This window comes from Mustela lutreola, chromosome 9 (genome assembly GCF_030435805.1).
Source record: "Mustela lutreola isolate mMusLut2 chromosome 9, mMusLut2.pri, whole genome shotgun sequence".
Lineage (NCBI taxonomy): Eukaryota > Metazoa > Chordata > Mammalia > Carnivora > Mustelidae > Mustela > Mustela lutreola.
The window spans coordinates 42,397,287-42,422,191 of NC_081298.1; the positions used below are offsets into that span (position 1 = coordinate 42,397,287).

Here is a 24,905-nt window from a genome sequence, read left to right on the forward strand (position 1 = left end):
CACCATAAAGAAAACCCCATGCCCATTAGTGGTCATTCCCCATTCCTTTTTCCCTTTTAAGTTCCTAAAAACCAGTGATCTGCTTCCTTCCTTTCTGAACATGGGTTTGCCTATTTTGAACATTTCCTAGAAATAGAATCATGTAATATGTGGCCTTTTATATCTGGCTTCTTTCCACTTTGCATAATGATTTTCACGGTTTATGTTATAGCCTTTAACACTACCTTTTTATTGGTTGAATAATATTCCAGCGTATGGATGGCATCACATTTTGTTTATCCATTCATTCAGTTGATTTCTTTCTTCTGCTTTTTAGCTGCTATCAGTCATGCTGCTCTGAACATATGTGTACAAGTTTTTTTTTTTTTTTTAAGATTTTATTTATTTGACAGACAGAGACCACAAGTAGGCAGAGAGGCAGGCAGAGAGAGGAAGGTAAGCAGGCTCCCCGCCAAGCAGAGAGCCTCCTGGATCCCAGGACGCTGGGATCATGACCTGAGCTGAAGGCAGAGGCTTTAACCCACTGAGCCACCCAGGTGCCCTGTGTACAAGTTTTTATACGGACATGTTTTCATTTCTCTTGTGTATATACCTAGGAATGGCATTAATAGATATTAATTCTGTGTTTAGCTTTTTGGAAAACTGCCAAATGCTTTCCTGAAGCAGGCACACAGTTTGACAATTCGGTCAGCAGTGTAGAAGAGTTCCAGTGTCTCAACAGTCTCACCAACATAGGTTACTGCTGTCTTTGTTGTTAAGTCATCCTAGTGGTATAAAGTAGTAGAACCTTGTGGTTTTGACATGTTATTTCCCTAATGACTGAGGATGTTGAGCACTTTTCCCAAGTGCTTACCGACCATTTTTATATTTTTGGGGGGAAATGTCTATTCAGACCCCGTACCCATTTTAAATTTGGGTCATCTTTTTAAATTTTTGAGTTATAAGGGATCTTTATTCTGGATACAGGTTCTTACTGGAAATACGATTTGCAAATATTTTCTCCTCATATGTGGGCTGTCTTTTCCTCTTTTTTAAAGAAAGAGTATTATTTTAGAAAGGGTGTGGGGAGCGGGGAGAGAGAGAATCTGAAGGAGACTCCCCGCTGAGTGTGGAGCATGACACGGGGCTCTATCCCACAACCCTGAGATCATGACCTGAGCGGAAACCAAGAGTTGGACACTTCTAAGCCACCCAGGTGCCTCTGTCCTTTCATCTTATATGTAGTTCTATTAACCAAATTACTTGGCATTAATTTTGGGTATCATTAATATTTTTTGCATTGTTTAGTATTTAAATTTATGAAGTTCATAGTTCTTGCTTTAGAAAAGCTAACATGCAAACCAGAGTAGTTAATGAGGCATCAAAAATTATGGCTTTAGTAAAGATAATGCAGATAGAACACCTCAAAGAAGATGAAAGATTAAAAACTCAGGTTGAGACCTTTTGCTGTCAGGGTCACGTTTCAGAATAGCAAGTGTAGGGCCCCTGGGTGGCTCAGTGGGTTAAGCCGCTGCCTTCGGCTCAGGTCATGATCTCAGGGTCCTGGGATCGAGTCCCGCATCGGGCTCCCTGCTGAGCAGAGAGCCCGCTTCCCTCTCTCTCTCTCTCTCTCTCTGCTTGCCTCTCCATCTACTTGTGATTTCTCTCTGTCAAATAAATAAATAAATAAAAAAAAAAAAAAAAAAGAATAGCAAGTGTAACATGGTAAGAGGTTTATTTTTTTGGTCAGTATGATCCTAAGTTATTTTGTTTCTACAGCAATAAATGTTTTCTTATCCTTTTTTAAAATTGATATATAATAGACAAATAATATTGTGTGAGCTGAAGGTGTACAAGGTGTTGATGTGATACATTTATATACCACAGTCTGATGATTACACTAATACCTCCATCATGTCACATAATTATCATGTCTTTTTGGTTGAAACAATTAAAATCTAGTGATTTCATTTATATCTATTTATTTATTTATTTTAAAAGATTATTTATTTATTTATTTGACAGACAGAGATCATAAGCAGGCAGAGAGGCAGGCAGAGAGAGGAGGAAGCAGGCTCCCTGCTGAGCAGAGAGCCTGATGGGGGGCTTGATCCCAGGACCCTGAGATCATGACCTGAGCCGAAGGCAGAGGCTTAACCCACTGAGCCACCCAGGTGCCCCTAGTGATTTTAATTTAAACTTAGAGATTTTGTAAGTGGAATCTTTAAGGCATATGATTAAGTGGAATTTTCAAGGCATATGATTAATGTGTTACTAAATATTAATCACATAATTTTGAAATGTATATAGACAAAGATCTTTTAATTCTTCTGTTAGAGAAAGATATGCTGACAGAATGGAATTTTCTCAGTGCAGCTGCTCTGTCCATCTGCTATGCATTATGAAAAGAATTTTGGGTATTATTAATATTCCAGTTAGGGAGATGACTGCTCCCAGTTGGACCTCTGAGCAACCCCTTTAAAAGCAGTTGAATCTAGCATATCTTAAGAAGCACCTTTTTCCAGATTTTAGGGTAGGAGGGGCTGCTGTAGCTCAGTCTTCCTTATACCTATGCAGTAGTGATGAATACTTTAGATATATAATCTTTTTTAATGTTTAATGACTGAAACTAACAATTGCAGCTTAGATTTTGTTTTTCTGTTGGATGGTGAGTATACCTTAAAAACTCTTTATAAAAAATATAAAAAATGATTTATTTATATTTGGCACAATAAAAGTTAAAAGCCTCCTTCTGACTTGTTTACCTTATTATAGGCCTCTGGAGTGCAAGTTGCAGATGAAGTATGTCGCATTTTTTATGACATGAAAGTTCGGAAGTGCTCCACACCAGAAGAAATCAAGAAAAGAAAGAAGGCTGTCATTTTTTGTCTCAGTGCAGACAAAAAGTGCATCATTGTAGAAGAAGGGAAAGAGATCTTGGTTGGAGATGTTGGTGTAACCATAACCGATCCTTTCAAGCATTTTGTGGGAATGCTTCCTGAAAAAGATTGTCGCTATGCTTTGTATGATGCAAGCTTTGAAACCAAGGAATCTAGAAAAGAGGAATTGATGTTTTTCCTGTGGTGAGCATCAGAAATATTGAGCCTCTGTATAACTCAGAGTTAATTTTACTGTTACCACTTGAAGAAGCCAGTTCTTAGGGTCAAAAGGATTTTCAGTCTATCTGTAGTATTGTCATTTAATTTTTATTAAGGTTTCATAATGTCTTAGTTACATTAATGTTTGTAGGACCAGAAGTAAATTTTAACTACTCTCTGTGTACTCGAAGAATTTGACTTTTAGTAGTTGATTGATTTGGTGGGGATAGGGGCAGGAGCTAGATTTTATGCATTCTCTGAACTCACTTATAAGCTAACATTTCTCTAAAAATTCTTCCTAGAATCCTGAAAAGAAAGTTTACTCCACCAAAAACCTTCTCCAACAGATCTTGCCAGGAACCAGCCTTTCACTTTTAATTAAAACACCCATCCTTTACTTGTTCCTCCGTGGTTTGCTACCCTTTTTTTTTTTTTTAAAGGATGAATTAATTTAAAAGGCAGGGGAGAGTAAGTGAGTAGAAGTTGGGTCAGAGGGAGGAGAGAATCTCAAGCAGACTCCAGCTGAGACTCGCCAGGGCTTGATCTCGTAACCCTGAGATCATGCCCTGAGCCAAAACCAAGAGTTGCAGGGCTGATCGACTGAGCCACCCAAATGCCCCTGTGGTTTGCTGTTTTGGAAGTTGGTACTATCGTTGCAACTCTAACTAGGTCAGTAGGGGTAGCCACTAGCCATGGTGGCTATTTAAATTTGAAATAATTAAAATTAAGTAAATTTTAAAATTCATTTTCTTAGTCATTTGCTACATTTCAAACACTCAGTAGCCACCTGTGACTAGTGGCCACCTTACTGGGTAGCACAGACAGAACATTTCCATCACTGCAAAAAGCCCTTCTGGACAGCATTGTTCTAAATAGTGAAAAAGTGTTATAAGGCGATTTATGTGGCCTTTTTTCTTAAAAGGCTGCTTAATTTATTATCCTGGTCTTTTCAGGTAAGTTTGAGATTAAGCTTGAGTTGAAAGTCATACGTGTCTCTAAGTTTTATTATATTGCTTTCTTTGGTGTGGAATTCTTACGTAGAATAATTCTCTAGCTTCCAGTGGATGGGGGAGTGGTAACAGCCTTTGATTTGGGGGGAGTGAAGGTCCTCTTGATACTTCTTCTGAGCCAGGACACGGCTAGGTGGGGCTTAGCTTTTTGCTGTAGGTCACCCAACAGCTTGGGATATGGAGCTAGGAAGTCAGAAGAATTCTGGTTTAAAGGAATCTAACTCCAGATCACACCTCAGTAACATTTCAGCAAGCCTTTATTGAGCTTGATTAAACCAAGATGCTGTGTGGAATATAAACATGGGATCAGGTGCTTGTTGGGGGCAGCCTATTGTTCTGCAAGTCTGAGAGCCACAAACTTATCTACATAAGGATAGTAGCTGTTGAGACTTCAGAAGGAGCCCTTCCTGATTTGAACTTTTATTTCTACCACATTCCAAGTGTTGTGTTAGAGCCTGGGAAAACAGCTGTAACATAGGTGAAGCCTCTGCCCTTCTGAGATTTATAGTTGAGTTGTAGATAATGCAGCTGAAGGTTTAGGCTTCTAAATTGGTGACTGTTTACTTCATTTGCATTACTTTCCCCCTTTTTTTCCCTACTGTGAAAATAATACCTCATTATTAAAGAACATTTGGCAAATAAAGGTAGAAAGAAGAAAAAGGAATTCATTGTTAATGCAGTGTTTTGTTTTGCACGTTGTTTTAAGAAAATGTACAGACTTACAGGAGTTTCCCATAACAGACTGTAGGGCCCAGGAATGGCTCTTACTTAAGGCGTTTTAAAAATCTGCTTAGAGTAAAATCAGAAGCTAATGTTTTTTCCTGTCCCTGACCTATTTTGCATAAAGAAAGTACCCACTTAACTTTGCATCTCAAGTGATTCCCATACCTAAGGTGATGGTTATGGTTCTGCCTCCCTCGTTGTTAATTCCTCAAATTCTGTTGGGAGGAATAAGCATCTGAGAGACACACAGACTGCTGTTCCTGGTTCCTAAGAATAGAAACTGCCCTCTGTGGCAGGAGTAGACTAGCGTGAGGTCCATGCTACCCTCAGTGCTAATGACTGTAGAATGGTCTGGAAGTATGGCAGTTAAATGCAAGCATTAGGTGTTAAAAGTATCTAACTACACTCCATATAGAAAGTGTATTAAGATAGCATGGAGCAGAGGCAGGCCTGGAGTTTGGTGGCATAGTGGGAAATAATTCATGGACAAGCAGTTTGAATAGGATGAGGCTTTTCTGTGCATTGTTAGTATGTCTCTTATTTTTCAGTATTGCTGGTGAAGAAAGTTATGAAGCATATGCTGTGCTTCCAGGATTCATTCAGGAGGAGGGAGACACTAAAAGTTTCGTTAAATACAAGATAATAGTAATACTGACAGTTAAGGCACAGTTGCTGAATTGCTAAGCTTAAAAAAAAAATCCTTGTGACATGTTTTATTTTGTTAGTCTAAGATGGAAAGCAAGTACTCTCATGTGGTCAGAATTTGCTATTTGTCTATCGGAATAGACATAAATGAAGGGACTAGGAAGGATTAAGAAGGAGGAGTCTTTTATTTCGTTTTCTAAAAAGGAATATATTACAGATAATCTGAAGCCAAAATGCTAAAATCTCTAGTATTTCTTTCTTTCTTTTTTTTAAAGATTTTATTTATTTATTTGACACACAGAGAGAGATCACAAGTAGGCAGAGAGGCAGGCAGAGAGCCGGATGTGGGGTTGATCCCAGGACCCTGGGATCATAACCTAAAGCCTCTGCCTTCGGCTTAACCCATTGAGCCACCCAGGCGCCCCTCTAGTATTTCTTAATTCAGGGTGGCATATACTTGATTTACAGATTATTCTCTATATTTTCTGAAGCTTTTTTTCCCTAACCAGAAAGAGTTGAAAAGCAAGATGGTTGTTACTAGCCTAAACTCGAGCCTTTATTGATAAAAATAGGGAAAAATTTAAAACAAATTGGGTAATACAGTCAATTATCCAGTGGTTTTTTTTTTTTTTTTTTATGGCCCCATTAATCTGATCTTTAATTGGTGGTTCTCTGATTTTATTCCACCTTCGTCAACCTGAGCTATTCTGTGTGTGCCTCTCCTTGATAGTGTCCAAGGAGGGGTGGAAATAGACACATTGTGTAGTTAGCAAAACTCCCAGGAGATTCTGAGGACTGTTCCCCATCACTGATGCAAATCTTTAACCCAGTGTAATTGTACTTTCTCTAAACATTGTTTTCATTTTTGGTATCTCTCTATGCAGGGCACCAGAATTAGCTCCTCTGAAAAGTAAAATGATCTATGCAAGCTCCAAGGATGCCATCAAAAAGAAATTTCAAGGTATGGATTAGATTTACTTCCAAACATTTAGAGGTATGGTGGACCGCTGGAATGCGGGCTACATCTTTTCTAAGAAGCACCTTACTTCCTTTGGAGACCCTTGGTGACAAAGAAGGCAAGTGTTGCCTCTTTTGAGGAAAAACCTGGAATGTTGAACCTCACTTTTAACATGTCTTCTATCTTGTGCTGGGCACTCTGGATCTGAACGACCTGTCTTAAAAACCTTATTCTTGGGCGCCTGGGTGGCTCAGTGGGTTACAGCCTCTGCCTTTGGCTCAGGTCATGGTCCCAGGGTCCTCGGATCGAGCCCCTGCATTGGGCTGTCTACTCAGCAGGGAGCCTGTTTCCTCCTCTCTCTCTGCTTGCCTCTCTGCCTACTTGTGATCTCTGTCAAATAAATGAATGAAATCTTTAAAAAAACAAACACCACCACCAACAAAAAACCCTATTCTTGGTTGGGGGGTGGTGTGGATGACAAAAAATCAAAAACCCTTTATTCTCTGGACATTGTGTGCATATTGTTTGTTTGGGCTGGCTTCAGATCAATTTGAGATGCTGCCGAGTTTCTCAAATAGCATATGGAGATTCAGTGGTTTACATTGGCTGTGCTACATAATGTATTTATGATGGCCTATGAATGTGTTGACTTAACAAACTTGAAGTAAGGAGACATTCATATATGGGGAAGGATACTCTTTAGCTTTATTTTGGAATGGTATGACTTTAGGTAACTGACTCACCTGTGTCCAAAGGAAAGTGCCCTTATCCTTGAATAGCCACTTACCTTTGAAGGGTGATGGGGATCCTGGTGTGATGGCCTGGCCATACTTACTACCTCCAGCCTGGAGGGAAGTGTTGGTACAGTGGGAAGAGCATGGGGCAAATGCCCAGAGGTCTGCACTGAGGGCTCACCTTACAACCTAACTGCTGTGTGACCCTGGCCCCAAGCGCTTAACCTCCTGGGGCCTTGATTGTCTCCGCTGCAGAATGGGAGGCTTGGTCTGGATTGTGTCACCTCCATGTAACAGGTTGGCCTACCGCCTTCCTTGCCATGGCCAGCACCAGAGAGCTGGGCAAGCCAGGGTCACAGGACTTGGCCCAGTGTGGTTTTGGTTTTGTTTTACTGTGGCTGGTTTTTATATTCTTGTGGTAGAACAGGTTTGCTCTGGCTTGTTTTACCTAGGAAAACTAAATTCTCACTTCTTTTCTTGAAACCTGCTGCTGCATCATTCAGGCCTCGTCAGATTCTCCATGTGTTTGGGCCACCCACCAGAGGTGTGTTCACCAGTTGGTTAACTGATGATGGATTCTGCACCATGTTGTTTTGCCTTTCAGTAAAGGACAGAATTGCTATATACATTTGACTTGCTGATGTTAAAGATGGTCACCTTGTTTGCTTTTTTTGCCTTACGAAACTATCACTGGCTTTCTCCAGTCACCCCTAAGTGGTCCAAAAGCTGACCTGCTGTACTTTCTGCAGCTCAAGAAATGGACTTAAAATTATGGAGGATCAGAAACAGTGCATCTGTTTGAAAGATAGCAGCTGTTTACAGAGAAGCTACTGTATGTAATTCCCTAAGTGAGCTCATTCTGCCGTGAGGTGGTGTAATTTTTCTGCGAAAGCCATCAGTACACATTTTACATAGTTTTCATTGTGACAGATTTCTTAAATGTGTAGTACAATACTACTGGAAAGCTAACTTCTCCAGAGCAAAGGAGATGCCAGTTGTAAATACGGGTTATTCTTCAATATAGTCAACGAAATCAACTGTGCAACTGACGCATCGACTTTGTATTTTTACTTATTTAAAAAAATAAGAAAATTACTACATTTGCTTTTTAACTTTTAATTGAAGCATAACATATCTATAGAACGTGGACATCTAAATTTTTGTAGAACTCACTATTCACAAACGGAAATGGTTATTTCTTGATTTAACAACCGGCATCCCAGAAGTCTCCCTTGTGCCTCTTCTCTTATGTCACTTTCTCTTAGTCCTTCCATACGGGAACCAGCAGCGTGGCTTCTAGCAGTAGAAGTAGCTTTGGCTGATTTCCATTATACAAATAGAATCATCTAGACTGTATGCTTGGATGAAGTTTGGCTTCTTTTAATCAGTGTTCTCTTCTTTAGTCGTTCATTTTCATGCACATAGTTACAGATTATTGTCCTTACTGTGTAGTATTCCACTGTTTGTATGTGCCACAGCTGTTCTGTCCATATTAGAACTTGTCTGTCGGGCTCTCTGCTCAGCTGGGAGCCTGCTTCCTCCTCTCTCTTTGCTTGCCTCTCTGCCTGCTTGTCATCTCTCTCTGTCAAATAAATAAATAAAATCTTAAAAAAAAAAAATTTCCTGTCTTAGAGAAAGAAATAGGCTATGTTGCTGCTGTAATCCTTAAAGAGAATTGTTGTTTTTCCTCCATAGGCATAAAACACGAATGTCAAGCAAACGGACCAGAAGACCTCAATCGGGCTTGTATTGCTGAAAAGCTAGGTGGATCCTTAATTGTAGCTTTTGAAGGATGCCCTGTGTAGACCATCATTCAGTGCCATAGATCGAAAGCTTCCATGTTTAATGTTACCCTCTTGCTATATAAGTAAAGCAAATATGTTTAGGCCAGGGTCTCACAGAGGGGGAGCTGTCTTGTCATCTGTTAAAGTGAACTAAATATTCTATAAATGTGCAGATGGCCCTACATACATCTAAAATCTAAAGTTTTATTGGTGTGAATTTAAATTCTTATTGGCCAAATGCCTGTTTTGATGAGTTGGCTTGTAAAGGTTTTTGTTAAACTCACGATTTTTAATAATGCAGTTACCAAACAGTACAAGGGCCATATAAAGAGAATTATTGCATCTTTGTAACCTCAGCAGGTAACTTGGTTTCTTTTGCTTAGAGAATTGGTTATAATCTGGTTATAATTTTGGCCCCAATTCTTCATTTTCTCTTGAGCTGAACTGCATAATGGAAAATAGATCTCCTTAACACATGTAACAGCACTAATACACTAACTACAGTAAGACTAAGTCAGGCAGTCTTTTAATTCTAGCAGATGTGTGATGGAGACTGCCTCAGAATCGTGCACACTTCTAACCAGCGCTGAAAGCACTATTTTGAGCATGCAGTTGGAATACGGGGAGCAGCTCCCTGCACCCGCAGTGAGCTCTCCGCAGGCTAGTTGGGAGACTGTTCGGAGAGTGACCTTGCATCTTGGAAATAAAATCACCGGAGTATCCTAGGGAGAATGTACAGTACCTTGCAACAGCTAATTATAGTGCAGATTAGGGCTCCATTGTAATTACAGCACTTTATTAATGGAGAGGATAAAATGGTGTATTGACAAGCTGGGACACCTGTCACAACTTTAGCTGTGTCTCCTTCAGAATTTTATTGCTTCTGGTACAGTACGGTGTGGAAGAACACTAAGTGTACGTGTATGCTGGGGCCTGGGAGAACTTCCTGATCTCCAGAGCAGCTTGTTGATTGTCTGTGGGATGGGGAGCAGGGCTGATGGATGACACCCATGGGAAGCCACCGCCTCATGACGCTTGGAAGTGATTGTCTTTAACATCACAGGCATAACACTTTGAAAAATATAGAGATGCACACAGTTGAACTTAGAAGTAGCAGTATTGGCTTTATGTAATAAAGGAAGCATTTTTAACTTACCTCTTGTGTAATTATTCATGTGGGAATTGGGGATGAAGGATTTTGCTTTCTATAAATGGGATAAGGTGTGTGGAGATTTGGGTATTTCAGACAATTAGAGTTAAGACCACTGTTCCTTCCCCCTCTTATTGAATGAGGAAGTTGGTATTAAAAAGCTGGGTATCTTTTTCTTTTTCTTACTCCAAATGTGTATCCAAATACCCGGCTATCTCCTTTCTGCTTTATTTGGGAGGCAAGAAAGTTACGCTTTAATCAAAATGCTTCTTTCAAAATTATCTAGAAGACCGCGCTGGCTACTGGCTTACTGGTGAGCTGCATGTTATTCTTTCATCCTGAGTTTCTGATTCCCTGTACTGCAAAGCAGTGCTGTGAGTCACAGTCTCTGAACGGGCCTCCTGAGAAGTGTAGCGGTCCACGGCTGTTTGACTCGAGAATGAGCCTTGTAGGTAGAGCTGGGTGTCTGATGAGGGAGTTGAGGAGGAAGTCGTGACATATGGCACTTCTTAGAGAACCAGCGCTGTCTGCTGGTGTGTGTGCATTTGCTTGGGGGTAGGGGGCGGCGGTGCTAGGGAGATAGGGGTGGGCAGTGCGAGAGGGATGCATGCTATGGGGAGGGCTAAACACAGGGTACCAGGACCGGAGAGAATTTAAGCCTCTCCCACAGGCCAGAAATGGGGAAGTTGCTAACAGGTAACTTGTATCTCCACCTAGGGGAGCTTTTGAGAGTCTTACTGCATTCCTGAGGTGGGGGCTCAAGAATCCGGCTAACAAGGACTCCACTCCAGGTCATTCTGATGCCAGATGTGAGTCTGAGACGTCAGCGGACTCTGGTGAGGGATCAAACTGCAGGTACACCTGCTTTTGGCAAGCACGGTTGCATTCCTGCAAGTAAGTGCAGACGCAGCACGGGAGTGTGTGTGCGGAAGACTAACTGGAGGGTCATCTGCGCATACTCTTTTGCCCTGGGAAAGAAGCAGACAAAGCCACTGTGAATAGAAATTCAGAGCTTGACTATGAAGTTCGTTATTTCAGGGAATATTAATCCCTGAGAAAACAGTGAGCATAGCGACTTAGATAATAGAATTAGGCTCAGTCGAGTGGTCTCCTTTTTTGCAGAACACTCCAGAGGGCTGGCTGATCACACATAGGAAGTGCAGCTTCTCTCTCTTGGCTGGTTGGTTGCTCTCAAGGTTCTCACACTGGGCATGCCCAGGGGCACACCACTTTCCCATGATTTGGGCATTTCTGAAATACAGACTGACAGACACCTGACCAAGTTCAAACTGGGCTGTAGCTGTAAGAAGGGTCATTCTAGTTGACCCCTGGAACAACACAGGTTTGGACTGTGGGGGTCCATTTATATGTGGATTTTTTTTTATAGGAAGGACTGTAAATGTATGTCCTCATGATTTTCTTAACATTTTCTTTAAGAATACAGTGTTAGGATACACATAACATACAAAATGCATTAATCTACTCTTTGTTATTGGGAAGGCTTCAGGTCACGAGTAGGCTGTTTGTAGTTCATGGGAGAGTCAAAAGTAATATAGATTAAAAAAAAAAAAAAAGTAATACAGACTTTCACTGTGCCAGGGGTGGGGGTGGGCATCCATGCCTCTAACCTCAGTGGTGTTTGAGGGTCACCCATAATTGCATTGTGGCTGTGAGAGGGTGAAATTCCAGGAGCCAGGGATTTGATGGAAGCAAAATTTGTATAACCTGAGCTGTTTGGCCAGCCAGGTCTGTCCTTGGGCTCTGCCCAGGAGACCTACCAGCCTATAGCCAGTGTCCCCAGTGGGTCTCCTAGAGAAGTCCAGTCACAGGCCTAAAGTCCCAGAACTCCTAAGTGGCAGAACTGGGACTACAGAAACTAGGATCTCTTTCGTTCTGGCCCTAAACTATTCCCATTGTACCCCAGGAGAGTTCTTAATTTTTGATATCTGGAATTCTAAGGTTAGATCTTGCTCGGTGCCAGGGATGAGGCTGGCATTGGGGCAGGAAAGGTAACAGTTCTTTCGGGCTTTGAATTCTGTTAGATGCAAATCTGAAGGAAGCTCAGAGAAAAGGCATTTGTGGAGGGTGTCTAGTGGTTTCTAAAATCTTGTGTTTTGGCTGCCTATAGGCCAGGAAGCCTGGTGTTTGTACATTTTACTGAATGTTATGCAGAGATGACCAGAGGAAGTCAAGAGCTGCTGACATGATGGGGCTACCAGAGCGGAGATGCTCTTCATGGCCTGTGTGACCCTGGAGCTGAATTCAGGTCGAGTCGGGGAGCCTCTGAAGGGGTGCAGGATAGAGACTAGATGTTCTCAGAATTCTCCCAGCTGCGCTGTTGGGGGAGGTGGGGGTGAGTGTCTCAGATGTAGCAGAAGCACTGAGCTCGGGCCTCCCAGGCCACTTCCTCCAGGAAGCCAGGCCTAGGGGAGAGCAGTGCTTCCTGTCAACAGTCTAGCAGGTCAGCCAGCATCTGTTCTTTGACAAGTGCTCTTGTCTAGCCTGGGCAATTCCCGCTTCCGCACTGGTCTTGAGAGCTTGGGGCTATAGAATCCAGTTACCCAATGCTGCAGGGACCCTGCATCTGCAGGACGGGGAGCTAGGAATGGCCAGGTGAATAAGGCACACTCCCCGGGCCTCTGTGTCCTGTAGAGGAAGACCGGGGGGCCCGTTGACCCCGTTCTAGCATCTACTGAGGGCAGCGGTCTCCAGTATCTTCCTGAATGGCTCTTTTCCTTCCTCAGCGTGACGCTGGAACCTTACCCAAGACAGCCCTGGCAACAAGGCCAGGCCGAGGCAAGCTCTGGCAGGCTGCTTATCGAACTTGGGTCTCCTCTGCTGGGCCTTGAGGCTACATGGCACCTGCTGGGGTGGGGGACGCAGAGGATGGAAGATGGGCCCTGAGAGCTTGAGCTGCAGGAGGTCTCCACAGTGGTTTGAGAGTCCCCAGGTCAGCCTCCTGGGGCCACCACCCTGTATCATGGTGGCCTTTGTTTTACCTTCTCAAGGCATATAGACACTGGAGGGTCTCTGCCGGGTGGTCTGAGAGAGCAGGGCTGTAACCAGAACCCAGGGAGCAGCGGTCACCAAGAAGTACCCAGAGGCAGCTGCTCCATACTGCCCAGTCTCTTCCATGCCTTGCGTGCCTCAAGGGCCGCCCTTCCTGGGTTTCAGAGGGCATGTGCCCAGCATAAGGGTTCTCAATTCTGCAGTCAGTGTGGCAGGGGGAGGGGAGCATACCAGAAGCATCTGCTCACCGGCATGGTAATGTGTCTGGTGTAGGGCCAGGTCTGGCCTGTTTCCCACCAGGAAATTGACCAGGGCCCCAAACCACTGGCTTTGGTTAAGGCCACTCACTGTTGGTGGGAGGAGTTGTGACCGCCCTCCCCCACCCCACCCCACCCCTGCCCTGTAGGTCCTTTGGCACAGAGTTCCCTGCTCCTAATGCAAAAAGGCACATGGAGGGTGCAGTGAGGGGCCACCAGTTTTGGGGGTGAACTCAGCCACTATTCATGGGGTCCATGGATTCCAAAACTTGACTCTTCCCCTACAGCTGACCCCTGCACCCCAGCTGAGTGAGCACTGACAAAATGTTTGAAACCTGCCTTGCCTTTTACTAGATGAGCTGCTCACTTTTGTACCTCCTGTGGGGACTGGAAGGTTTCACGTGAGAACCAAGCACAAGGCTGGGGATGTGGTTGGCATCAGGTTTCGTTGGCCACTTCTCCTGTTCAGTCTGCTGCCAGAAAATACGGCATCTGCACCCCAAGTCCTATGGGATTCCCCTTTCAGCCCCCTTCATAGTTCTAGAACAGGTATGATGGTCTTCTCTTACCTAAAAATCTCATGGCTCGTATTGCCTTACCTGTCCTGATGCCTTGGCTGCCACCGATTCCTGTACCTGCTGTCCCCTCAGCCTTGAGCCCGCCTCCCCTCTCCTGACAGCACCTGCTCTGGTGAACTCCAGCTTAAGCTCACTTCTCTGGGTAGCCTTCCCCAAAGTCCCAGCACTCCGATCCCCGTACTGTTGCAACACACATGTGCAGAGACAGCATGGTTAGGTGGACCACAGGTTACAGGTGAGGCACCCCCCCCCCCCCCCAGAAGCCGAGACTGGGTCTTGGTCACGCAGCACGAGTCAGTGCCGTTGGGCCTCTCAGGGGGTGCATGGTGTGTAGGGGCTGGAGGCTCTAGAATATGCTGCCTGAGTCTGAAGGGTCCCCTGTCAGGCACCACAGAGGGGTAAACCCACCAGCCAGACACCTATGACGTGCATGCAGAGGTCCCAAAGGAGGCAACAGACGAGTTTTTGGCTTGCCTTTTCTCTGGGCTCCGCACCCTCCCCATGGGGCCCACCCTGCTGTGAGTGCCCATCCGCCCCAGCCAGTCTGATCCCACGCCTGGGACCAAGGCTCAGGAGGACGAGGAGCCTGGCCAGCAATTGCTTGAGGCAGCCCCTTGACAGACTGGTTGATGGCGGCCACCAAGCCTTAGGGCTACTCACATTCACCCCCTGGCTCCTGGCTTGGTCCCACCCATCCTATGACTTTGATTCCTCAAACCAGGTGTTGCTCATGTTACAAAGCCCCCATACTCCTCTTGGCCCAAGGACCACACTCTCACGGGCCCCCACCAGGTACAGGGGAACTGAGGACCATGACAGGTTTGAGCTGGCAACTCCAGCTCTGGGCCACCCTCCTGAGGCATGGATGAGTGTCTAAGTTCTGGCCAGAAGGACAGAGATCACCTCACATAACTGTCCAGGTCACCCATGGCCTGCTCAGGTAACCTCAGATCCTCATGGGTAGAGGCAGTGGTGAGCACATCTGGCCCCCAGGTGTCATGGGCCTGCTCCCTCCACGTGCCTGGTGGGTACTGGGGCCTGGGTGGCATGACCGGGAGACAGCTCCAAGACGGCAGCTAATCTCCTGCTTTTGGGGAAACCAAGCAGCACCCTTTTTCTGTCTCTGAGGGAGCTATCACCTTCTTGTTTCTCGTCTTGGGCCCAGTGGCAAGGTCGGGGAGCCCCAGCAAACCAGACGAGACCAAAAGTGCCGGGCGACAATGTTGGTTTTAATGGCATTAACATCCAGAAGGTCACACATCCGTTCTTGCTGGCAGCTTCTCCTGGGGGTGAAGGGCTGCTGCCTCAATGGGCTGGGCTGTGACCCTCCAGTCTGCTCTACAGCCTTTGAGACTCCCCTGGGGCCGCCCGTCTCCTGACCCCGCAACCCAGGGAAAGAAAACAATTGCACTGATTGACATACAGATACCCAGAAGTCCCGGCCTCCCCAGCATACACCCTGGGGCCTGTCACAGAGCTGAGAAGGGCTTTGGCGTCTGCTCGGTGGTGGTCCAGGGCTGGTCCTGGGGAATAGTGTTTACCAAATGTGACAAAGGTTCTTTGACAAACCGGGGGTCTGGCAGATCTAGTTCTGCGATTCTAAGAGACTCTCGTCTCTAATGGCTTCTCTCAGAGCTACTGGAGGTTGGGCCTGGATAACGCTGTGTTGGGTGGTTTATTTATTCGTAAGGAATGTGTAAGGCATTTTGGTAAGTTGAACAGTAACTTCTTTTCCTGAAGAGACTCAGACAGATGTGCCCTCCTTTGAGCTGCTACCGTCCTCCTGTGAACAAAGGTGGGCAGAGTGAGGGGGAGGCTGGGGCCAAGGAGCTGAGGCAACTGCTCCCCCCTCACTCCTAGAGACCTCCAGTGTCCCCGGAATTAACACCCCCCCACACCACTCCCACCCCTTCTGAGAACACCCAGCCCAGCAAGTCTGGAGAGCCAGTGTGGATTCCAGAAGCTGGTGGGAGCTCATAAGAGGAGAGGGTGGTCCCTGAGTTTGGGTGAGGACCTTGGTACCCAGGCTGGGCCAAGGGAGGACCCAGCTGGCAGTAGGGGTCAGAGAAGCACTCCCCCCACTCCCCCAGCCCCAAGGGAAGCTGCCGAAGGGTGGCTGCAGGTCCCACCACCCGTTTCCGGGAGTCTGTCCCATCTGCCCTGCACCCCAGGAGTGCTGGGGCCTCCCACACTGCCAGAAGATGCGGGAGCCATGGCCAGGACACTCACTGTTTTGTCCAGCTGCTCCTGCAACTTCTGCACCGTCTCTTTCTCCTTCGTCAGCTGGTCCTGGGTTGTCTTCAAAAGCTCCTGTAATTTGGTAGCAGCGCGTCCCAAGTCACTGGTTAATTTCTTCTCTTTTTCTAGTCTCTCCTGGGGGTCAGAAGGTGCAAGGGGATGAGCCATCCCGTGGCACAGCAGAATAGACCCCAACTCTGCCTGTGAGGCCCCGCCGCCCATGAACTGGGAGGCCTCCAGAGAGCGGTGTGAGGCTGCGGTCGCTGCCTTGCTACCAGCATCGTCACGAGCTTCCTGTGACACTGGGGAGGTCCTGAGGTGCACTGAGGCTAGAGGCACAGGAAGCAAACTTCTGGTTTTACTTTATGTACACAGCCACACTGATGAGTGGCTGCCCAGTGTGACCTTGGGGGCTTAGGGATCCTGCCACCCTCCATCACCACCAAATAAGGCTGGACCCTGCTCAAGGGGCCTCAAGAGGGCTCCTCACCCCCTCCAACCCCAGACGGTCACCCCCCTTTCCCAGCCTGCTGCTCCCCCACAACTTCTACCTTCAGCTGCGTGACCTCCTCTGCTTCTGAAGACTCGAGGAACCCTGTGCTGCGGAGCTTGTCCAGCTCTGCCTGTAGCCGACACGCCGAGCTCTGAGCCTGGGTGGAGACAGGTTAGCACGGCGTGGGCAGGAGGCCCAACACAGTGCGCAGGGCTGTCACCAGATGCCAGCAGGGAGGGACGGGGGTGCGGGGCAGGGCCCGAGGATGGACCCTGCCCCGCAGACCCCTGCCCCATATCCCCACGGGCCCTGGCACACTGGGAGCTGCAGGGGTAGGGCCTGACCTCCTCAAGCTCGGCTGAGAGCTTCTGCCGCAGTGCCTGCTCACCCTCCAGGGTGGCTTCTGTCTGCTCCAGCTGCGTCTTGAGCTGTGTGGAAACAGTACACACGGAGTGTGGGAAGCCGAGAAAGACCCCCTCAGGGACCATGGCTCCTGGCCAGGTTCCACCTTCTAGTGCCAATGAGTGCTGCCTTAGCCTCTCCCTGCCTCTGGCTGTTTGGTTTGGGGTGGGGGAAGCTCTGGCCACCCACCAGCCAGCTGACTGCTGTTCCCAAATCTGCCCCCTTTGGGGAGATGGTGCCTCAGCCCCAGGGACGGAGCTGGGGTACTGAAGAGATGCTACTAGGACCTCTGCTGACCCCAGGACAGGGATGCCCTAGAGCCATGGTGCCAGTCCCAGCCCCACGACTCCATCCCCACCCTGCTTCTCTGGGCACAGGCCCCTGGCGAGGGCTCTCAACCACAGTTACTTAGGTCAGAGGTCTAGAGAGTAAGTGCCCTGCTGGGGACGTCCCAGCAAGGGCAACAGGGAGACCAAACTTCCTATCTGTAGGCACAGCTGTCCTGACTCCCCCGTCCAGCCCTCCCGCACACATGGTTAGGATCCCACACCTGATCCCTCTCTACCCAGCTGCCTCCCTGCCCTTGCCTCCACTCTGGGGCTACCTCAGCACTTGGCTGGCCCCTGGCTGGGCAGAGCTGGTGGCAGAGGCTGCCAGTGGCCAGTGTTCATCTGGAACAGAGGCCTGCGGTCCTTGCTCTCCCAGTGGGCGGGAGGGGGCCCAGGCAGGCTGTTAGTGACAGACATCTGGGGACTGGCTCACCGCCCTAACCTCGATGGGGTCCTGCTCTGCGGGGGGGGCAGCTGGGGACCCAGCTACGTCACCATCCTCTACGTGGCTCTTCATCTCACTCAACTGCTGCCTGACCTGAAACAGGGAAGAAGTGGGAGTTTGTGCCAATCGCAGCCAGACACATGGCCAGTGTGCACACCTGAGCACACAGACCCCCTCAGGAGGACGGCAGATGCTCCCGACGGCCAAAGCCCCATGGGGGACCTGGTCTGGCAACTGTGACCCCTGACCAGAGCCAAACTGAGGCCCAGGGGCCATTCCTGTGCTCTGCTCCAAGGCTAGCCATGGAGCCCTTGCCAGGAGCGAGGGGACCACTGATGGACAGGGGGCACAAAGAGCTAAGGAACTGAAAAGGAAGTGAGAAGCGGCGGACGGGCTGGGCACAAACAGCACTGCCTACGTCCCGGACCCCTTCCCAATGCAGTCTACTGTTCAGAGCCCCCTTAAGGGTCAGGACAAGATTAGGAATGGACAGCTGCCTAATAAGGTCCCCTTACGTCCGAGCTCCACTGCTGGGGGCAGGGGACACATCTGGGGGTCCCCACGCCCTGGGGCCTCAGACCTGAAGCAGTAGCAGCATCACCCACAAAGCTCTGGTAAAAGTTCTAGTCCGGGAATCAGGTGGGCCCCGGTATGAGCTCCCCAGGGGGCCTGGATGGTCTCCAAGAGGCAGTGCGCCAAAGGGCATCCCTAGGCCTGTCCTTAAGCTTCCCTCCCGATAGCAGCTCACCAAAGGTGACACCAAAATGCACAGGCCTGTGTTGGTGAGAAATTCTGGGGTTTTCTCTGCATGTGGGCAGAGAATGCTGCATGCTGCCACCTGGGCAGCATCCACAGGCCCTGTCACCCAGATCCGGAAGAGGCCATGTCTTTGGCAAGTGGTCCTTGGGCTCAGGTGACTCGGCCCGGATGGCACTCCCTCTCCAGTGTGCCAGTCCCTGGGCAAGGCCTGAATAAGCAGGGGTGCACTGGGGGTGGGGGGGGTGCAGAGCGTGTGCCCCAGTGCAGGGGCTGCTTGTGGCTCGGTGGCGGCTGCCAGGGGAGCACCCACACCCTGGGCCAGATCTGCTGGCTCCTCCAAAAACCAAATGCCTATTTGTCTTCAAAATCTGCCAATTCCTAAGTGGTAATGACTAATGCAAGATTTTAAGAAAAGCTGCAGATCCAGTAGCCTGGGCTGTGACTGCAGCCCCGGAGCTGGTCCTGGCACACAGGAGGCCTGGCTGACCTCGCCAGGGGGCAGGGAACCCTACACCTCTGCCAAGGTGGTACCCCCATCCAGCCCCTACCCCGGGGTATGGCAGGCCTCTGTACACACCCACAGGCTTGACAGAGCTGGTTTGAGCCACAGGGCTCACAGGGAGCTGGACTGCCCTTAACCCCAGCCCTGAGCTCCCAGTGCCTTTCCCTGGAGTGACAGGAAGTGGAGAGAGAGCACTGGTCCTGGCCGCTGCCCGCCAGCTTGAAGCCCCTCCGACAGGGCCCATGAAAGCCTGCCTCTAATGCCGGGTCCACGTACACCGCCCCCCACCACGCTGCATTACCTTTGATGGGGTGAAGCATGATTGGCCAGTTCACCAAACACACACACACACACACACACTCACCAGGGCGAGCTCATTGCTCTGTTTCTGGGCTTCACTCTTGGCTGCGTCCAGCTGAGATTGAGATTCTAATAAAAGTTGCCTCAACTTGGGAGAGGAAACAGACCCAGGCGACAAAGAAAAAGAGAAAACCAGTTCCAGTGCATTAGCATGAGACAGACAAGCAAACATGACCCTTCCCTGTAACCCCGAGAACATCACAGGGCACAGCAGGCCTGGCGGGGGCTCCGAGGCCTCCCAGAACTACTGTCCTTGAAGACTTTGGGAAGATATAACCCACTGTGAGTGAGCCTGGCTTGTAAAACAGGCCCGAAGTCCGAGATCAAACCAGCCATCGGGAGAGGGGTCAGGCGTGTGCGTTTCTGCTTCAGAGCAGCCAAAAACCGGTATTAGAAGTGAGCCCGTCCTCCCCGGCAACGGTGTCCCTAGGCCAGAGAGGGAACTCTCAGAAGGCCGCCCTGTCCATTGGACTTGCTAAGGTCTACGCCACCGCCCACCAAGTCTCCTTGGCTCTGTGGGTCCAAGGCCAGGCCTGAAGCTGGAGAACCCAGACTCCATGCTGGGGTGAAAGTCAAGGGAGGAGGAGAACCGCAGCATGGCCGCAGACTCACCCCCGCTACCTCCTTGGCGTAGCTCTGGCACTCGGCGCTGGCGGCCACCATGTGCTTCTCCAGCTCTGCCTCCAGATGGGACGTGTGCTCCCTCACCTGGGCACAGACACACACACACACACACGCACGCGTGCGCGTCAAACCCTTCAAGTGGGCCCACTGGGAACAGGGTGCCAGGGCGACAAGTCTGGCTGCCTTGGGGTGAGGGCTGGGAGGCTGTCCAAGGCCTGTGGGCAGCGGGCCAATCAAGGAGAGGCAGAAACAAGTCCCTGGCAACAGAACACCTTCCCCAGGTCCAGCTCTCCTGGGCCCGGAGTGCTCTTGGCCTCAGCAGGGCAGGAGAGGAGTGCTTCCAGATTTGCTTGCTGGATTGATGCCAGGGGCACAATGTAGGCTGCTAGGGCTGATGGGGTGGCAAAATGTAGGCCGCTAGGGCTGATGGGGTGTCTGCAGAGGGCACCGGGGCCAGAGGGCACCGGGGCCACCTTGCACCCCTCCCGTGACACGGCCAGGGCAGAAGCTGCCGCACACCGAGGCCCGGGGCCCAGGGCCCAGGGCCGCTGAGCCTGTGAACGGCTCTCAGGAAGGAAAAGCAGGACTGATGAGACCCCTTCGCCTCTCTCAAGACATGAAGCAAAAACCACTACGGGGGCCTCTGTAATAGAGCAGCCCACTGGGCAGAGCCCCGTACTCACCTGCTCTGAACTTTCCAGTTCTCCTTTTAGCTTCTCTACAATGTCTTCGAGATGTTTCACTGTGACCCGTGACTGCCAAGCAGGGAGAAGGCCCCGTCAAACACAAGCCTCTGGAAGGGGACAGTCCCAAGACCCAAGCAGGATGGGCCCTCTCCCAGGAAGCCCAGTGGTGCCCACCCTCCTCAAGTGTGACCAGTGGCCTCTTCTTTTGGGGAGGGGACTCTTGAAACTGAGAAGGCAGCTGTCACTCCATAGTCGCACTTGATGTGGCATCACCAAAACCCAGTGAACCCGCCTTCTGTCTCCCAAGAGACCCACGGGACCACCCCTCCACCCTATCAGCTTTCCCCCTGGTTTTGATAAATTCTGACCTAGCTAGCTGTCAGTCTCTGGTAAGTTATGCTTGCATTCCTAGGGAGGGGGACAGCCTCCCCCCATCCCGAGCAACACCTGTGTCACTGATGCCAGGGGAGGGTCTCAGGGCCCTCGCTGTACCTTCTGGAGTTCCTCCTCCGTGGCGCTCACTTTGGCCTTCCACACCTGCTCCTCCTCCTCCACACTCTTCTGCAGGTCTTTGAGCATGCCCTCCTGGGGGGATGGGACACTGAGGCAGGTCCCCCTCCCCGGAGACCCTGCACCCCAGGAACACAGCTGCAGCCTCCTGTCCCCTGGCTGCTCTGATTCTGTCATGGTGTCACGGGGGAGGGGAGAGGGTCAGTCCTGCAGTGGGGTCTCTGGCCAGTGTATGAATGAAGACTGTGGGGCCCACAGGGGAGGCCATTAGGACTCCTCTCTGTTGGGTTTGCTGACCTCGGTGGCCCAGGGTGCTGACCTCGGTGGCCCAGGGCAAGGAGCACCGCATGGGGTTGGGCCGGAGAGCTGGACCTAGCACAGGTCCTGAAGTCACAGACACAGTGGCTTCAAGCCAGCCACTAGCCAAATGCTCACCTTTTCCTTTCCCAGTCTGCTCCCTGTCATGTCTGTCTCCAACCCCCCAACCCCTAAAGAGCCAGCCCCAAAGCTACCACCCAGCCCCCTCAGCTCAGAAGCAGTGAAGGCCTGAGCACCTCACTCATCCCCTTTACCACTAAGCGAGAGAAATGGAGCCCAGGGAGGGGCCATGATGGTCCGAGGTCATGTAGAGCTGGCATTGAACCCAAGGCTCTTTTCCCCAGGACCACTGGCCCGCCTCCCACCTATAGGCTCTGGAAGCTCCTTCCTGGCAGTGCCCCAAGGGCCAGCCAGCTGCAAGCCCTACCGTCTCTGCCAGAATGGTGCGGTACTGGTCACACTCGGCCTGCAGGTTGCTCTGGGCCTCCTCAGCCTCCCTCAGCTTGGAAGCCAGCTCCTGGGGGCAGAACAGGGCTCTGCTCAGTCAAACACAAAGGTTTTGCCCCGCTGCCCAAGGAGGCAACTCTGGGCACCCTCCCCTCCTGGGGGGGGGCAGCCAAAGGGAGAGCGTTGGCCCTGGCGAGGGCATGTCAGCAGCTGAGCTTACCGACGAGGGCTCTGTGCTTGCCGGTGGCTGCCTCAGCAGCTCAGGGCCCTTCTCTCGGAGCTCTTGCAGCCACTCAGTGTAACTCTGCAACGAGACGTGAGAGGTGGGGCCCAGACATTCCCTCTGGGCATGGGGTCCCCCTGGAGCCACCCCGCTTCCTACCTGGGGTGTGGAACTGGAGAGTGAGGGCAGCAGCGCCGAGAGGGCCTCCTTGGTCTGTGCCTCAGTCAGGCCAAGCTGCTTCTCTGATTCCTCCTGGAGGAGAGGGGGGGGTGGCGTTCAGCTGTGCGCTCTGGGGCAACCCTGGGGAGTGTCTGTGGCAACACAGGAGTCCTGTGTCATCTCCTGACAGGGGCATCTCCTGACAGCTACCAATTAGGGGCAACTGCCATCCGGGAGGGACCCCACCCAGCAGCCATGGAGGGCCAAGGATCAGCACCCCTCCCTTCAGCTCTGCGAAGGGAGGAACCCACCCAGAAGGGGCAAGCGCTCAGTGGGGCGTCATGTCTCCTCCGAAGTCTGACTCACCCCGTCTGGGCTATGCCAGGCCAGACCCCACCTGTCCTCCTCAAGGCTCCTGCACAAAATGCAAGCTAGGGACGGAAGGAGGATGGGAAGAGCTATAAAGCGAAGCCCAGCAGAACACGTGTCCCTGGGGACACGGAACACCCCTTCCTCAGACCCCAGGGAGGTTTCTGGCCAAAACAGTGTCTTATCTAACAACGGCAGCTTGAGCCTGGGGCCAGCCTGCCATGATGGTACTGCTGAAGACCTGACAGGGCACCAGAACTGCCGCTGGGTTAGGGCCTTCCAGTGATGTTCTGGAATGTGCGTGACAAGACGCCCGGCCGGACCACGGTGCCCACGTGATCCAGACACGAGTCTCAAGACTGGACCTGTCTTGGGTCACCTGGCAATGATGCAGACAATGCTGGTGGCCTGCTGTGGATCCCAGACCTCGCAACCCCTGTCAGGCCCCCCAGGGTCACACGAGTCCAAGGCAAAGGCCAGAGGACCTGGAGGCCAGCTCTTATCTGTTGGGCTGTGTGGCTGGGAGCGAGTCAGGCAACGTCTCCCATCACAGCTTCTGCCTTTGTCACAGAAAGGCCAACAGGCCACCGGGTCACCTCTGGGGAGTCTCTGTGCAGCTGCCATAGCGGGACCTGAGGCCAGCCCTCCACCTCCTGCCTCAACTTAGGGCCTCATCTGATACAGCCCTCAGGCTTCCTGGGAAGTTCACGAAAGTCCCTGTAAAGCCCATGATAAAAGGACGGACATTCCTTCTGCATGAGCGAGGCTGGGAGGGGAGGGCTGGCTGCCGGGGCTTCTCTTCAAGGACAACGAGGGGGTGGGCGAGGCCCTCATTGGCCACTGCCGCTGCAGGCCACATTCCCCCTCCAGAGGCAACGTGGGGGCCCTGCATACAGAGATACCCACACTCCCTCCACCTGGCTGGCACAGAACTCAGGACCCACGGGGCTCCAGGGACAAGTGCTTGCTGCTAAAGATGCCTTCCCTCCATGTAAAGGTCAATCACAGAACCTACTGGGCCAGGATTTCAGAGGCCCTGAGAAAGTGGGGGGTGGGGGGTGTGTGTGTGTGGAGGGGGCGGGGAGAGGTAGAGGGGAACAAGATGAAGAAAGTCCACAAGGACGGCCCAACCTTGGCCTCCCTCAAAGGCAGTCCAGCCAGGTGGGCTCATAGCCCCCACAGCCTGTCTCTGTGCCCTGCTGGCAAAGGGCCCAGTTAAGAAAAAGCAGCAAGGCTACGTTTCCCCCTTCATCTTGAGGAGAAAGGAAGAGGCAAAAGAAGGGGAGAGAAGGAGGGCAAGGAGGAAGGCGCAGGAGCCCCGGGGCACACCGTCTGGTGCCCCTGGGGCCCTGGGTGTGGATTTCAGAGGCTCCAAGGCCAAGGCTGCTCTGCGCATAGTTTGCGCGTTCCATGTGGTTTGCCAAACCAGCAGGTCAGACCAAGCACACAGGACTCTGACCTTGGCCTGGATCAAAGAGCGTAGCTTCTCCTCGCAGGCTCTCTCGGCTGAGGCCAGAGCCTCCATGGCCTTCCAGTTCTTCTCTCGGAGGTCCTGCGGGGAGATGTAGGAAAAGGTCAGTGGCCAGGTAGGGGCAGCCACCACACATTCCCCACAAGCTGCCTCAGCCAGGCTCAGCAGGGCAGGAGAACCGTTTCAGACCCTACTTGGGACCCCACAGGGAGACTGCAAAGCGACAAAATGCCCCTCCTCTTGGCCCATGTCTGCTGGCCTCCCTGGGGTAGTCTGCTACGGAGTGGCTATGGTACGAGGGTGTGAGAAAGTGGGCGTCCTTTCAGGGAAGCTCTACTGTGGAAGAAAGAGGAGAGAGGATCAGCCTGGCTCCTCAGAGAAGAGGCTCCTGCCGCCACTGACCCCACAGCTGGCTCTGGCCATGCCAGCCCGGGGAGGTCCGTGTGGGGGCTCCCCAGGGAAGAGCAGGTAGGACAGCCTGGCAGGGAGGTTGCAGCTAAGGTCCCCCACACCCTTTCTCCTGACGCCAGCCTCCCCACTCCAAGGTGACCATGGGACCCACACCAGACCAAGAGGGACATTCCAATCCCATCAAGGGCTGGGAGTGGGGGAGGGGGCTCCACGCTTGGGTACAGGGCCCAAGCC

The 24,905-nt window shown here is 50.6% G+C and overlaps 2 protein-coding genes across 8 annotated transcripts in view; one reads left to right on the forward strand and one right to left on the reverse strand.

Moving 5' to 3' along the window:
• The window catches only part of DSTN (destrin, actin depolymerizing factor), a 37,433-nt gene extending 27,347 nt beyond the window's left edge, over window positions 1-10,086 (forward strand). The window contains exons 2-4 of the mRNA XM_059134107.1: window positions 2,755-3,062; window positions 6,340-6,416; window positions 8,843-10,086. Coding sequence (XP_058990090.1) covers window positions 2,755-3,062; window positions 6,340-6,416; window positions 8,843-8,952 — 495 coding nt within the window. The 3' untranslated portion in view covers window positions 8,953-10,086. The remainder of the gene's footprint in view (window positions 1-2,754; window positions 3,063-6,339; window positions 6,417-8,842) is intronic.
• Window positions 10,087-15,133: 5,047 nt separating this feature from the next.
• The window catches only part of RRBP1 (ribosome binding protein 1), a 63,127-nt gene continuing 53,355 nt past the window's right edge, over window positions 15,134-24,905 (reverse strand). Inside the window, exons 12-24 of one of the 7 annotated variants that reach the window (XM_059134102.1) lie at window positions 24,249-24,341; window positions 22,421-22,513; window positions 22,280-22,342; window positions 22,019-22,108; window positions 21,256-21,348; window positions 20,761-20,832; window positions 20,066-20,161; window positions 19,458-19,541; window positions 17,821-17,925; window positions 17,001-17,084; window positions 16,715-16,813; window positions 16,085-16,298; window positions 15,134-15,708 (exon numbers count right to left, since the gene is read on the reverse strand). In XM_059134102.1, the coding sequence (XP_058990085.1) occupies window positions 15,698-15,708; window positions 16,085-16,298; window positions 16,715-16,813; window positions 17,001-17,084; window positions 17,821-17,925; window positions 19,458-19,541; window positions 20,066-20,161; window positions 20,761-20,832; window positions 21,256-21,348; window positions 22,019-22,108; window positions 22,280-22,342; window positions 22,421-22,513; window positions 24,249-24,341 (1,197 nt within the window). In that variant the 3' untranslated portion in view covers window positions 15,134-15,697. The other 6 variants (XM_059134101.1, XM_059134099.1, XM_059134104.1 and 3 more) reach the window with 6 other exon arrangements.